The 13,260-nt window shown below is 55.5% G+C and overlaps 2 protein-coding genes across 2 annotated transcripts; both read left to right on the top strand.

The window, feature by feature from the left end:
* Window positions 1-411: 411 nt before the first annotated feature.
* PTSG_03570 (uncharacterized protein) lies at window positions 412-5,452 on the top strand (the record flags this gene model as incomplete). The annotated part of the gene is made up of 13 exons (XM_004995244.1): window positions 412-456; window positions 737-935; window positions 1,225-1,415; window positions 1,631-1,692; window positions 1,909-2,054; window positions 2,422-2,682; window positions 2,868-2,977; window positions 3,241-3,498; window positions 3,775-3,902; window positions 4,030-4,117; window positions 4,445-4,545; window positions 4,691-4,821; window positions 4,989-5,452. 13 exons carry the CDS (start codon window positions 412-414, stop codon window positions 5,450-5,452), a joined length of 2,184 nt encoding a protein of 727 aa, XP_004995301.1.
* A 477-nt stretch (window positions 5,453-5,929) lies between these two features.
* On the top strand, window positions 5,930-12,979 carry PTSG_03571 (uncharacterized protein; the record flags this gene model as incomplete). Its single annotated transcript, XM_004995245.1, has 18 exons — window positions 5,930-6,070; window positions 6,259-6,366; window positions 6,594-6,862; window positions 7,132-7,759; window positions 7,969-8,226; window positions 8,416-8,778; window positions 9,098-9,160; window positions 9,353-9,642; window positions 9,896-10,137; window positions 10,334-10,422; window positions 10,572-10,691; window positions 11,015-11,396; window positions 11,629-11,695; window positions 11,908-11,988; window positions 12,110-12,156; window positions 12,317-12,393; window positions 12,550-12,657; window positions 12,815-12,979. 18 exons carry the CDS (start codon window positions 5,930-5,932, stop codon window positions 12,977-12,979), a joined length of 3,498 nt encoding a protein of 1,165 aa, XP_004995302.1.
* Window positions 12,980-13,260: the final 281 nt, after the last annotated feature.

The raw sequence follows: 13,260 nt of genomic DNA on the forward strand, positions 1-13,260 counted from the left end.
CACACACACACACACACACACACACACACACACACACACACACACACGCACACACACACTGTTCCTGCTTCGCAGCCGCAAGTATGACAAGCGGCACGTGGACATCTGGCCGCCGCACATCACCCTCTTCTATCCGTTTGTGCAGCCCTCGCGATGGCACGGTTCGTGAGGGCCCCTCCTGCGATGGTCACTGCAGCTGTAGCCATGTCTCACGTGCACATGTACCCGCAGAGTGGAGATGAAGTTAACGGGAAGAGGACAGGAACGAGACATGGCCGCACTTACATACAGACACACACACACGCACGCGCGCGCACGCGACGCAAGCCAGTTCTCACATTGATCATTTGATCACATCACACATTGTGGGCAGAGGTAAAGGTGCGACTGGCGTCTGCGCTTCAGCGGGTGATGCCCTTCACGCTCAACCTCAACTCCTTTGGCTCCTTCAACCACGTACGCTGCATGGATGCGCTCTCATGCTGTTGATGGTCCTCTCCGACACACACACACACACACACACACACACACACACACCTCCCTCCCCACCTCTCTCTTTTTCACACGTATATATACACACACACACACACACACGTGCACACACACACACACACGTGCACACACACACACACACACACACGTGCACACACACACACACACACACACACACACACACACACACACACACACACACACACACACACACACACACACGTATACACACGCGCATGTGCAGGGAAAGCGGGGGCATGTGACGTGGCTGCGGCCCGAGCCGAGCAGTGCCATTGAATCGCTGCACGCAGCAATGGTCGATACCCTCTCCCATATGGGCAGGTGGTCGAGGATGAAGCAGCCGCACATGACAGTGGCGCGGTCACAGCCAGCGCCCCTCACGCAAGAGCTGCAGCAGCACTGGACACCAATCCAGTTTGAGGGTGCGCGCGTGCGTGTGTGTGTGATTGCTTTTTGTGGTTCTGCGTGTTGCAGGCGAAGGGCCGCATGTCTTGATGTACCATTGTCGTCTCCCTGCCACTTGAATGGTGTGCTAGATGTTCAACAGGTGTTGTCATGCCCAGCTTCAGTTTAACACGTTGTACACACACACACACACACACACACACACACACACACACACACATGAACGTGCGTGCGCATTTGCGTGGCCACTGCTTACGCTGTGCATGTTTGGGCGTGTTTATGCCTCTGTGCTGCCACCGTTGCCAGTGGATCGCGTGTATCTGCTGCAGCGCACCAGCAGCAAGAGCCCGATGCAAGTCGTTGGCGAAATCCAGCTGGGCCGTGACAGTGGAAGTGATGATGACGGCGATGGTGGTGGTGACAGTGCACAGCAGGAGCAGCAGCAACGCCGCGGTGATGATGACGCAACTAACAGCGCTCTTCGCAGCCTCCTGCAGGTGTGTACGAGTGTAAATGCACGTGTATGCGAGAGAGAGAGAGTGTGTGTGTGTGTGTCCATGTGTGTACTTGTGCACCTGTGCGTCATTTACACATTGCCAGTGGATACAGGCGTGTGCATGTGGGTTTGCTGAGACGACTCGGGAAATCAGCGTTGTTGTCAAACCACATCATTGGCTCACGTCAACACCACTTGCTTGAATGCGCATGCCAGGCGTTGAATGCATCCGTGCGAAGAGGAGTCATCACCCGCTCTCGAATGGTGCAGCTCAGACGGTACGCGCGTTTGACCTTCTGCCCTGTTTGGTTTGTTCTGCTGCTCTCGGCCTCTTTTCACCACATGACACGTCCACACACACACACACATAACACACATAACACACATAGCACACATACACACATACACAAACACACACACACACATACACACACACATAACACTCATACACACACACACACACTCATACACACACACACATTATCTCCCTTCAGGGCGCTGCTGCCGCCGCCACTCGCCGTTGCGGAGAATGACCGCCCGTCTGTGGAGGAGGAGATTGAGTTCGCTGCGCGTGTGTTTGAGTCTGATGGCGTGGAGGTGCAGGACGGCACCACCGTCATTATTACCGTCGATGGCAGCGGTGAGAATATGGCTGACATGTGGTGGGAGTGGGAGAGTGTGTGTGCGTGTGTGTGCTTGCGTGTGTGCTTGTGTGTGTGTGTGTGTGCTTGTGTGCGTGTGTGCGTGTGTGCGTGTGTGCGTGTGTGCGTGTGTGCGTGTGTGCGTGTGTGAATGTGTGAGTGCGTGCTTGTGTGTGTGTGTGTGAGTGAGTGTGTGTCTGTATGGGTGAGAGTTCAGCACTGGCGTCCTCATGCTGTCGCCCTTGGCATCAACGTTGCCTGCCTGCGTGCCACTGCCTGGGCTAGTCCTCCCCTGTCCCTCACTTGTTGCCCTTGTGCATTGGTGTGGGTCGTTGCGCGCGCGTCGCCTTTGCTTTGTTCACGCAGACGATGGTGTTCAGGCAGTTGTGGACATTTCCATCGCATTTGACGATAACCATCCCAACGTCACTCCACGCGTCACCATCCACAGCGCACAGAACCTCACGGCTGCCCAGCAGGCCGTGCTGGCGCTTGTGCTGAACACACACACGGAGCACTGGTTCAACACACCGCTGCACCCGTTCGCCCCCGAGCAGTTTTTCGTGTTCAGCGTGTTTAACACAGCAGCGCACTTCCTCCGTGACGAGCAGAGCCGTCTTGGCACAGGTGCACGATGGTGACCCTGCCGTACCATATGATGTGATGTGATGTAATGCGATGTGTGTGTGTGTGTGTGTGGAATGCATCATGTGTTTGTGGTTCACTTCATAACAGCAGTGTGTGTTGCACAGATTGAATGCTCACGTTGTCGCGTCTGATGTTTGTTGGCCGAATTTTTGTTTTATTTCCAGTGCGAGCCGTCCACTCTGGCGGTAAGCCCTCCGTGACAGTCAACAACACCACCACCAACTACAACCACCTGCTCGAATGGAGAGACGTGAACACGAGCACCAAGCAGCAGGTGCGACAGACTGAAATGGTGGTTGACGCCAGGACAAGAGGCACCCATGCCTTACCACTTGTGTTTGTCGTCGTCGTCGTCGTCGTTGTTGTTGTTGTTGACTTGAACATAGGCGGCGTGCCTCGTTTGGATTGTCGTTGCCATCGCCACCCCCCATCATGGAACCTACCTCATCCTCCATCTCACAACTTGTCGCCACATTGATCTCAACTGCATCAATACTGTTCTGCTGCTTGATACATTGTGACACGACCACCAACCAGCTTGGGACACTCTCTGTCCGGGAATTGGACACGCTCGTCTATCGCGCTCTGCTCAAGCACATGCACACGACGTTGCGCAAGCCCACACGTGAAGGTGGACGCCAGCGCCGGTATTCCGCTCGCCTGACACATGTCGAAAACGTCCTACACCCAACGTTGCTTGAGCGCTACAATGAGGCCGTGGCCAGGCTCCTTGACACGGGGGCTGTCCACGACAGGTCGAACGCACATGCAGACGAGTATCCAGAGGAAATCAAGGTATTGAACGCTGCTGTTTCGTAGCGTACTAAGAAGGGGGCGTCTTTGCCTCGTGTGCTCGCAGGTGTATCGATGCAAATGAGTGCCGACCGACCACAATGGCAGGCACATTCACATGCACACACACACACACAAATGTACTCACTCACGCACGCACACACACATGTACTCACTCACGCACACACACACACACATACACTCACACTCACACGCACACACACACACACACACACACACACACACACACACACACACACACACACACACATACGCCAGACGCTGTTGCCGCGGTTGGCGTTCCATGGTACGTGCGAGCGAAATGTTGCCGAGAGCATTGCAAATCAGGGACTTGTCGCTCCCGGGGACTTTGACGACAGCGGACGCTACATCGGCATGAAGACAGGGTAGGATGCATACATGGACACATGTTTCTGATCCGTGTGCAATGTGATGCTTGAGTGTGTGGACGTGAGATGTGCGCACATGTTCACCATGTGAGCTGCTGTGTGCATGTGTGTGTGTGTGTGTCAGTGCCCTGTACGGTTCCGGCAGCTACGTGTCGCCCAATCTGCTGAAGAGTCACTGGTATTCGTACCAGGACGCACGTGGACACGCGCAGGTCATATTCTGTTCCACTGCTTTGTACCACTTGGTGCTGTTGTTGTATGCACCGTGTCATCTTGAGCTTGGCCATCACGCTAACACGCAACCGAATTTACACCAATCATGCAAAACACACGCGCTGACATATCACACGACGTACGATCACACGCACACACACAAACATACTCACTCACGCACACAAGCACACACGAACACATACATAAGCACACTCACACGCGCCCACACACACATACATAAGCACACTCACACAAACACACACACACACACACACACACTCACTCACTCATAAACACACATGCACACCATCACTACCGCCCTGCAGATGCTGGTTGGCCTGGCCATCCCTGGCCGCTGTCGTCAGTTCACCGCCGATTCCATTTCCCAAATCAGACGTGACGGACTCGAAATCCACGATCTTGAGTGGTACGCGCGCACATGTGCAGCGATTACGGTGTGATTGTGATGGCGTGATTTGTGTGTGGTACCTTCGTCCTGCCGTGTCACGTTTGCCGCGTTTCACGCAATTGCCGCTGCCATCGCCACTGCGTGCCGTGTGTCTCCACCACAGCGACAGTCACACGGACCCGTCAAAGGAGGAGCTGATTCTGTACACATCCGACCTCTTCCTCCCTGTTCTCCTCATCGAATACGCACTCACGGATGAGCAAGTCAACCCACCCTCTGCCCCAGCCCTCAAAGGTGAGGCAGCAGACGCAAACGCTGGCTTAATTGTGGCTGCATGGGCCATTGAGAGGAATTGTCGACTGTGGTGAACACACGGTGAATTCTCTCCGATAGTAACCACGCTTTAACGGCAACGCCCCCGCCCCACACACGTGGCTGCATGTGTTTGCGTGCGCGTTCAGGGTCTGTGGAAGCACTCGACGATGTGCAGCAGTTTGCTGTCGCCCATCTCCTCTCCCTCCCACCGTCATCATCGTCATCATCACCATCATCATTGTCATCATCGTCGATGCCGGCGCACGGCGAGCCATCAGCGGCCAAGCAGCAGAAGCAGCAGAAGAAGAAGAAGCACGGAGGCAGCGCAGATGGCGAGAAGGGTGAAGTGAAAGGTGAGTGGAACAAGTTGATGGCGGCACTGGGTCCGCGGACGAAGCAAACACTGCAGCTGCAGCTCACACAGGAGCACTGGCTGCTCGAGCTGCGCCCCGCACTCTTCCAGCCCGCCACCATGCCGCTCCATGGTGGCGGCGGCGGCGGCGGTGCTCACCACCACATGGTGTTGTGTCTGGCCCGTTTTCCGGACATCAAGGGCAGCATGCTTTCGGACCTTGCATCCGGCGTGGAGCTCCTCATTCGGTATCGGTGATGTTCGTGGTGGTCGTCAGTTCGTGGTGGTGTTAATTGGTGGTGGTGGTGGTGGGCACGCATCTGTGTGTGTGTGTGTGTGTGTGTGTGCGTGTGCGTGTGTGTGTGTGTGTGCGTGTGTGTGTGTGTGTTGGTGCGCGCGAATGCACGAATGAAGAAACACACGTGACAGTGGTTGAGACGCAAAACCCTCCCTGCTGCTTGCCAACTCACGGTTGCTTACCACACATCGTACACCGCGCGTCGTGTCGTGTGCAGGCAATCTGGGGCGCATTCCGTGTCGGTTTTGGTGTTTGATGAAGCCAAGAACAAGACGCAGTGCCATCTCGCCCGCATGCCTGCAAGCAACGCGCTCTCCTGGCTCTCGTCCTCTGACTTCACAAGCACATTCAAGCACACGTCCACACCAGCATCCACGTCATCAACATCATCATCATCATCATCATCATCATCATCATCATCATCATCACTCCTGGCCATGCCAGTGCAAGACGCGTTGGTTGAGGCAGCCTTGCGGGCACACGACACGCTGACTGCCAACATGCGCGCTGACGCATTTGCGGAAGCCGAAAAATGGCTGCACCTTGACCTATGCATTGCCGCTCGCGCATTCAAGGTTGTCGTGTGTTTGTGTTTGTGTTGATATGTGCGTGTATGTGCACGTGTGTGCGTGCACGTGTGTGTGTGTGTGCGCATGTGTGTGGATACCTCCCGCGCGCGCTCTCTCTCTCTCTGTCTGTCTGTCTGTCTGTATGTTGCATTCACGCCGTGCATGCACCGCCGGCAACGTTGTTTGCATGTCTTCAGGTGGAGATTGCGGATGGCGTGACCACCGCTGATCCCACCCGGACACAGCGGTTTGCGCTGCATCCCAAGGTCGACACTCTTCGTGCCTCCACGTCGCTACAGCGCAAGGTCACATACACCAGCATGGCAGTTTGGTTTGCACAGCCACGCCACACCGTTGTCTATGGTGGCTTTCAGGGCACTCAACACACAAAGCATGCTGCCTGAGCTCGCAAACACACAAAACCCAACTCTGCAAAACACACTACAACAAATGTACACGCCGGGAAGCACTCGCCCCTCACCACTACACATTGCACTGACGTCATGTCTTTGTGCATGTTACTCAACACCAGGTGTTTGCGAGTGTTGAGAAGCGGTTTTCCACCAGCGCTGGCGGTGGCGACAATGGGGACGACAGGACGGTGTCTTCCCTCAAGGAACTGCTGCCTGCAAGCACGTACCAGGCACAGCTGCAGCGGCGGGTGGACCTTGTTCTCGCTGCGTTCCAAGACGATATCAAGCACACGTTGACGTTGTTTGTGCCGACACAACAACGGGCGTCTGGGACTGGCATCGCATTCACAGACGTGGAGCTCGCACGACTGCGCACCCGTCTGCAAACGTACGTACACCCACATCATGTTGGGGTGGGACATTGACCTTGAAGTTTTGTCAGCGTGTTTGCTTGCTTGCGTCGCGTCTTCAGCCCACATGTTCGGCTCTCTGCAACTGTTGTTGTTACAGCGCCATGATTTCTTGCTCATCATCACCACCACAATCTGTCGCTCCCCGCACGTTCCCCACATCCATTTCACACACACATACACACATACACATACATACATACACACACATACACACACACGTACTGCGTGTTCGGTTGGCGAGCAGCAGTGGTGTGTCGTCGCTCCTGCTGTTGATTTCTTTGGGCAAAGGACTTCTCTCCCCGGAATACGTGCGCCTGAAGCTTGCACTGCAAACCGTCTCGCTGTATGAGCCCACACAGCACTACAACGCAGCCAGGGCCAGCCTGCTTGTGCCCACCTTCAATGAGGCTGCCAGATTTGTTCGCCGCACCGTGGGTGCAACCCTGCACATCTCCGTCTCCTTTGCGGAAGAGGCGCTTGGATGGGGGATTGTCACGAGTCTTGTGCAGCGGCCTGATAGCCAGGCGACGGTGTGCGTTGACCGCTCAACGTCGTCTGTGTTCCTGCTGCTTCGCGGGCGTCCACCACGCGACGTGTTTGTGAACGGAATGCGTGTGCGTGTGCGTCTGTCTGCGCGACCAACACTGCTCAAGCAACTGCGCATCAAGCACAAGCCGCCGCGCCAGCAACGTCTCGAAGGCAAGGGTGCAAGTGATGGTGATGATGATGGTGATGATGGCGGTGGCGATGATGACAACGGTGGCGACACACAGGGGGTAGAGCACAACATCTCCTCATCATCAATGCTGACGACGGCTGCGCTTCACGCGCAAATCCTTCGTGCTCTCGGCACATTCACGTCGCAGCTGAAGGTGTGACGAAGGAGATGGATTGTTGTCAGTGGCGAGGTGCTTGATGCTATTGTGTTTGAAAGTATTTGGACTTGCTGCGACGGCTGTTTGCGTGTATATGCGATTGTCATGGGGGAGTTTTGCTCGTGAACAAATGTACTTGCTTTGATGATCAAGGGCCTCACCAATGACACGAACACACACACATACACACACACACACACACATAGGCGGTTGCAACGCATCAGCACGATACTGTGCGTCTCGGGCTGTCATTTGTGCATTCGCTCGTCAAGCAGCTGCAGTCTGAGCCACTCAACATGGATGAACTGACGACGCTTGCGCCTGCAAGCCGCATGGGGGTTGTTGCTGATCGCAAGCGGTTCCTGACACATCTACAGCAACTTCTCAACACAATTCAGTTCTGCTGCGACGCCGCCCTCGACCAGACACACACGCCTGCAGAGATACACACGTGGCTTGTCAAGGTATGGAGCCGGGGCGGGAGAAGGAGAAGCAGCTCATTGATGTGCGTGTGTGTGCTGAATGCTCAATTGCGTTGGTAATATCACAACTGTGCGTGTTGCTGGACTTCTTGGCCACGATACGCGTTGTTGTTGTGCCCGCATGTACTCATGCTCTCCCCCAACACGCACGCGTATGTGTTTGTTTGCAAGGCCTCTGAGATGAAGTACGGTGCGCGCGCGCTGAAGCGGTCAAACATCGCGTCCATATCTGTGCGCGACATTGTGACAAATCTCCACCACCGCACATCCAGGGTTGCCGCCATCACCGCGGCAGACACAGCAACAAGTGCCAGCCGAGACGTGTCACTGCACAGCAAGCTGTCGTGGCTCCAGCACCTGCAGCACATGGCACGCCACGCTGCCGAGCTCAGTGCACGGATCACGCCACGTGGGCGAACTCGTCATCGCATTCCCTTTACAACTGCGCAGCTGCTGTATGTTGCGGGCGTCACCGGTGCGCTCGTCCGCGTGCAGGGCAGCGAGGCCGCAAACGTCGATCCATGGGCGATCAAGGTGTGGCTGAGTCTGTGTGTGTTAGAGAGAGAAAGAGAGAGAGAGAGTGTGTGTGTGTGTGTGAGGGCGCGCGCGTGTGTGTGTGTGAGGGTGTGAGGGTGTGTGTGTGTGAGTGTGTGTGTGTGAGGGTGTGAGAGTGTGTGTTTGTTTGCGTGATTGTGTGTGGTTGTTATGTGTGTGCGCGCGCGGGATAATGCGAGTGAGTTGACTGTTTCTGCTCGTCTCCATGTCTTGATGATGAACCTGCAGTGTGTGTGTGTGTGTTTGATGGCGCATAGCTCACATGTACGTGCATGTGTGCGCTCGCTTGAGTGTGCAGGTGATGGCGGTGTCGTGTGATTTCTCCGATTCGGCGAGCGCAATGTGTGCACTCGACAGCAATGTAAGCAGACTCGCACAAGTGTGTGGATATGGACAGTGTTTCGATGTTCGTGGCCATCACTGTTATGTCAGGGCAACTTCATGTATCTTCTCCGTATTCACCCGCACAACACAACGCAACACATGCCCGAACAACACAACCCATACCCTAACAACACAACACAACGCACCCCAACACGACGCAACACATCAGGTTCCGCTGCATGGGCGGCGCCGAGGAGCGACGAGCAATCAGGATCATGATGATGATGATGGTGATGATGATGATGGTGATAGGAACGAGGTATTCAACGGCGTACTGCCGCTGTGCCCGCCAGAGGCTGCGTCCATTGCTCACGGCATTGTGGCCTCGAAGCTTATGCGCGCGTACCATGCTGTGCTGGTGACGCGTAACCCAAGCCTCGTTGTGGGCCAGCAGCGCATCGCTCTTCTCGCCATCGCCCTCGCACAGGCACTCCGCCAAACCATGCAGCCACAGCACAGGTGTGTGTGTGTGTGTGTGTGTGTGTGTGTGTGTGTGTGTGTGTGTGTGTGTGTGTGTGTGTGTGTGTGTGTGTGTGTGTGTGTGTGTGCTCTAGAGTGCGCGCTTTTGCATGGAAACCGGTTTGTTGTGAGACGAACAACGGCCGTCTCGGCAGCTCGCTACTTTCTTTCTCGCTCCTCCCACAACCACATTCCTTGTCCTTTCTACGGTATTCTACCCTGACTGTGTCGCGCCATCAACGTTTCACGGCAGAACGCCTGCCATGGTGGTAGTGCTTGCACGCATTGCGCACGACTTATGCCTGGAGATCCAGCGACGTGGTGAGTGCGCCCACTGGCGCGGAATTGTGCGCAAGCTCATGCAACCGATGCCTGGCCGGTTTCTGACGGAGGCTGAGGGGGATGACATTGGGAGCGTTGCCAAGGTTGTCGCTGCCGTCACCATCATGCTGCGCGATGTTGTGCGCGAGGGGATTGCAACGCCAACAGACACAGGTGTGCTCGCGCGCACGTATGCGTTTATGTGTACTTGTGTTGATGTTGTTATGTTTGTGTGTACGTGAGTTGGGTGGGGGGATGTGTGCGCGTGCGGGTGTTGCTTGCGCTCGCACTCATTCATTGTGCTCGAACATGACGAACACCGTGTATGTTTTGGTTCACAATGACACTGCACGATGTCATGTGCCAACAGCGGCGAAGAGCACACGTGTGGACGACGCTGCCCTCGCTGTGTTGGCGGAAAGCGTTTCCCGCGGTGTCCGGATCTTTGTCAAGCAGAAGGTGCTGCTGTTGTGTGTGCGTGTGTTGTGAATTGGGTGTGGTTTGAGCATGAACTCTCATGCGATGCGTGGATATCTCCTCTCCTTTTTTTTTTTTGTACGTCCAATCCCGTCCCACCCACACGTCATCTACATCACCACCACAATTAGGCGTTCCAAGAGAAGCGAAAGATGGCGTACGAAGACCTACAGCACCGGCTGTTGCAGCACACCCTCAACATCGATCCCGACGATCACGTGCACGCGCGACTGGACGACGAGCCGGAGCCGGTGAGGACGTGTGTGTACTTGTGTACTTGTGTGTGTGTGTGTATGCTCGTGCGTGTGTGTGCGTGTGTATACTCGTGTGTGTGTGTGCGTGTGTGTGCGTGTGTGTGTGCGTGCTTATGTGTACTTGTGCGTGTGTGCGTGTCTGTGTGCGTGTGTGTTTGGGTCGTTCAGGGACCAAAGGTTAGATGTATGTGTTTGTTCTTGTGCGCAGTTTTGTGCATGCAGTCTGAATGAGGCGTGGATAGTGCTGTTGTCTCCTTGTGTTGTTGTGTTGCTTGTGCTTTACTGACGAGTGCACGCTGCTGTCACCATTCTTGCGCCAGCATGGCGTCCAACACGATGCGAGCTTTGATATGGAAAAGGCCAAACTCCGCAGCGGCAAGTTCTTCCGGCAGCGCTGGACAAATTGTCCACCACAGGCGGTTGTGGCCGCGTTTGGGTTTGTCAACGTCCTTCTCCGCACGCTGCACAAGCACAGCCGCGGCGTCACTGTTGGCGATGATCACAACAGCCGCCCTGCCGGGAGCGGTGGTGATGGTGGTGGTGGTGGTCAGTCGATGCCTTTGGCAGCAGAGCTTGCGGCGTTTGCATGGCTGGCAAACGAGAGCGACGCGTCAGCGGCTGCGGCGCGGAGCGAAATTGCGCAGGCCATGGCGACTGTGACGATGGCGTCATTTGCACACAAGTACACCCATGACGAGTGTGGTAGGTCGAGAATGAGGAATAGAAAGCAACAGCGGATGGGGGTGGGGGAAGGAGGGGAGACAGGGGATGAGGAAAGGTTGCTGGACAAGTGGGATGGCGGTGTGGCATGTCCCTGTGCTGACGCGAACAGCGTGTTGTCGTTTGCTTCAATCCACCACTTGTGGTTGTCTTGTCGTGCCCGTTGCTCATCCTGTCTGCACGCCCCCCTTTCCTTTGTCATGTTTCCTCTCAGACCATTGGGACCTGCAAGTTGCACTCTTTGTGCAGGCGTTGCAGCGCCACTCCAGCAAGACCCGCCGGTACTGTCTATGTCTGTGTGTGTTGTGTGTGTGTGTCTATGTGTGCGTGCGTGCGTATGTGCGTGTGTATCTATGTGTGCGTGCGTGCGTGTGTGTGTGTGTGTGTGTGTGTGTGTGTGTTTGATGTGCTTCGTAGCTGCCAGTGGCGTGCTTGCGTCGTCGTGCGTTGAGCAACATTGCACCAACACCCCATTTTGTCACCTTCACCACAGAAATGGTCTGCCGAGTCTGCGTGACTCGCGTGCAATCATTCAGCGCGCAGCTGCCAGCGTCCGTCAATACAACTACAAGCGGTACGTGCACGTGGGCGCGGTTGCATCATGTGTTGTTGAATCAGATGTTACGTTGCGTGTACAGCTCAGTGAGTGCACGAGTTATGCTCCAGCTTACTGTGTCCAAAACGTCGTGATGCAGGGAGGTTGCGGCCAAGATCCAGCGCCTGCGCATTGCGTTCCTCCAAGGTGGGTGAACAACTCAGCCTACTTGTTTCTCCCAACAGTGTGTGTGCTTGTGCGTGCGTGCGTGCGTGCGTGCGTGTGTCTGTGTGTCTGTGTGCGTGCGCACATGTGTGTGTGTGTTCAACTCATTTCATGCGCTTCTCCTTGCATATCATGCTTGCAGGCAACGCCGCCGCTAAATTCCAGCTGAAGCTGCAGGAGCAGGACGAGTTCTTGCAGACGCATGACGGCGTTGCTCGCGTATGTTGAGGGCGTGGACGAGGCGAACAGCTCAGCCTTGGGCTGCGCTATTGCGAGCCGCACATACACACACACACACATATATGTGCTCTTGTGCTCTTGTGCGTGCATTGCCTCACTGCTTACTGGTGGTGTTGGTGTGTACGTTATGTGCAGATGTTCACGCCCACGGAGGTTGCCGAATTCAACGCGACGCGCGCTGCTGACGACCAGATTGAGCTCACGAGCTCTGGACTGCCGAGGCACCACTGCGCCTTCCCCAAGGTGTGGTGTGCCGTGGTGTGTCGTGGTGTGTCGTTGTGTTGTGTTGTGTCGTGTTGTGTTGTGTCGTGTCGTGTTGTGTTGTATTGTGTTGGTCCTTCGTGCTGTTTGATGTTTGTGTGAGCCTTCCCACCCCCCCCTTCTTTGTCCACGCCTTGAGTGGTTCATCAAGATTCAATCATCGTCAATTCACGAGTGCCCTGGTGCGTGCTCACCGCTGGCACTGCAGTGTCCCCAATATCTGGTCAACCTGTCGACGGACCGTGATCGCGCGCTCGGGCTGCGTCAAGGTGTGTGCATTGTGTGTGACATAGGACACAGATGAGAGGCTATGAAGACGACAGTCTGAGTGCTCGCAGTGTTTGCAGTGCTTGAGATGATGCCCCAGCTGTGCATTCCACAGTGTACTTGTGTGTGTGTGTGTGTGTGTGTGTGTGTGTGTGTGTGTGTGTGTGTGTGTGTGTGTGTGTGTGCGAGAGACTCACAATGCACGGTTTCACCAACGGGGGTGACGCAGGACTTGTACGGGCCACTTGTCAAAGTTGTTTTCTTCCAACGCTGCAGAACATCAAAAGGGCTCCACCTCTACCCCACCCCGTTTCCTCC

This window comes from Salpingoeca rosetta (assembly GCF_000188695.1).
Source record: "Salpingoeca rosetta unplaced genomic scaffold supercont1.8, whole genome shotgun sequence".
NCBI classification, from domain to species: Eukaryota; class Choanoflagellata; order Craspedida; family Salpingoecidae; genus Salpingoeca; species Salpingoeca rosetta.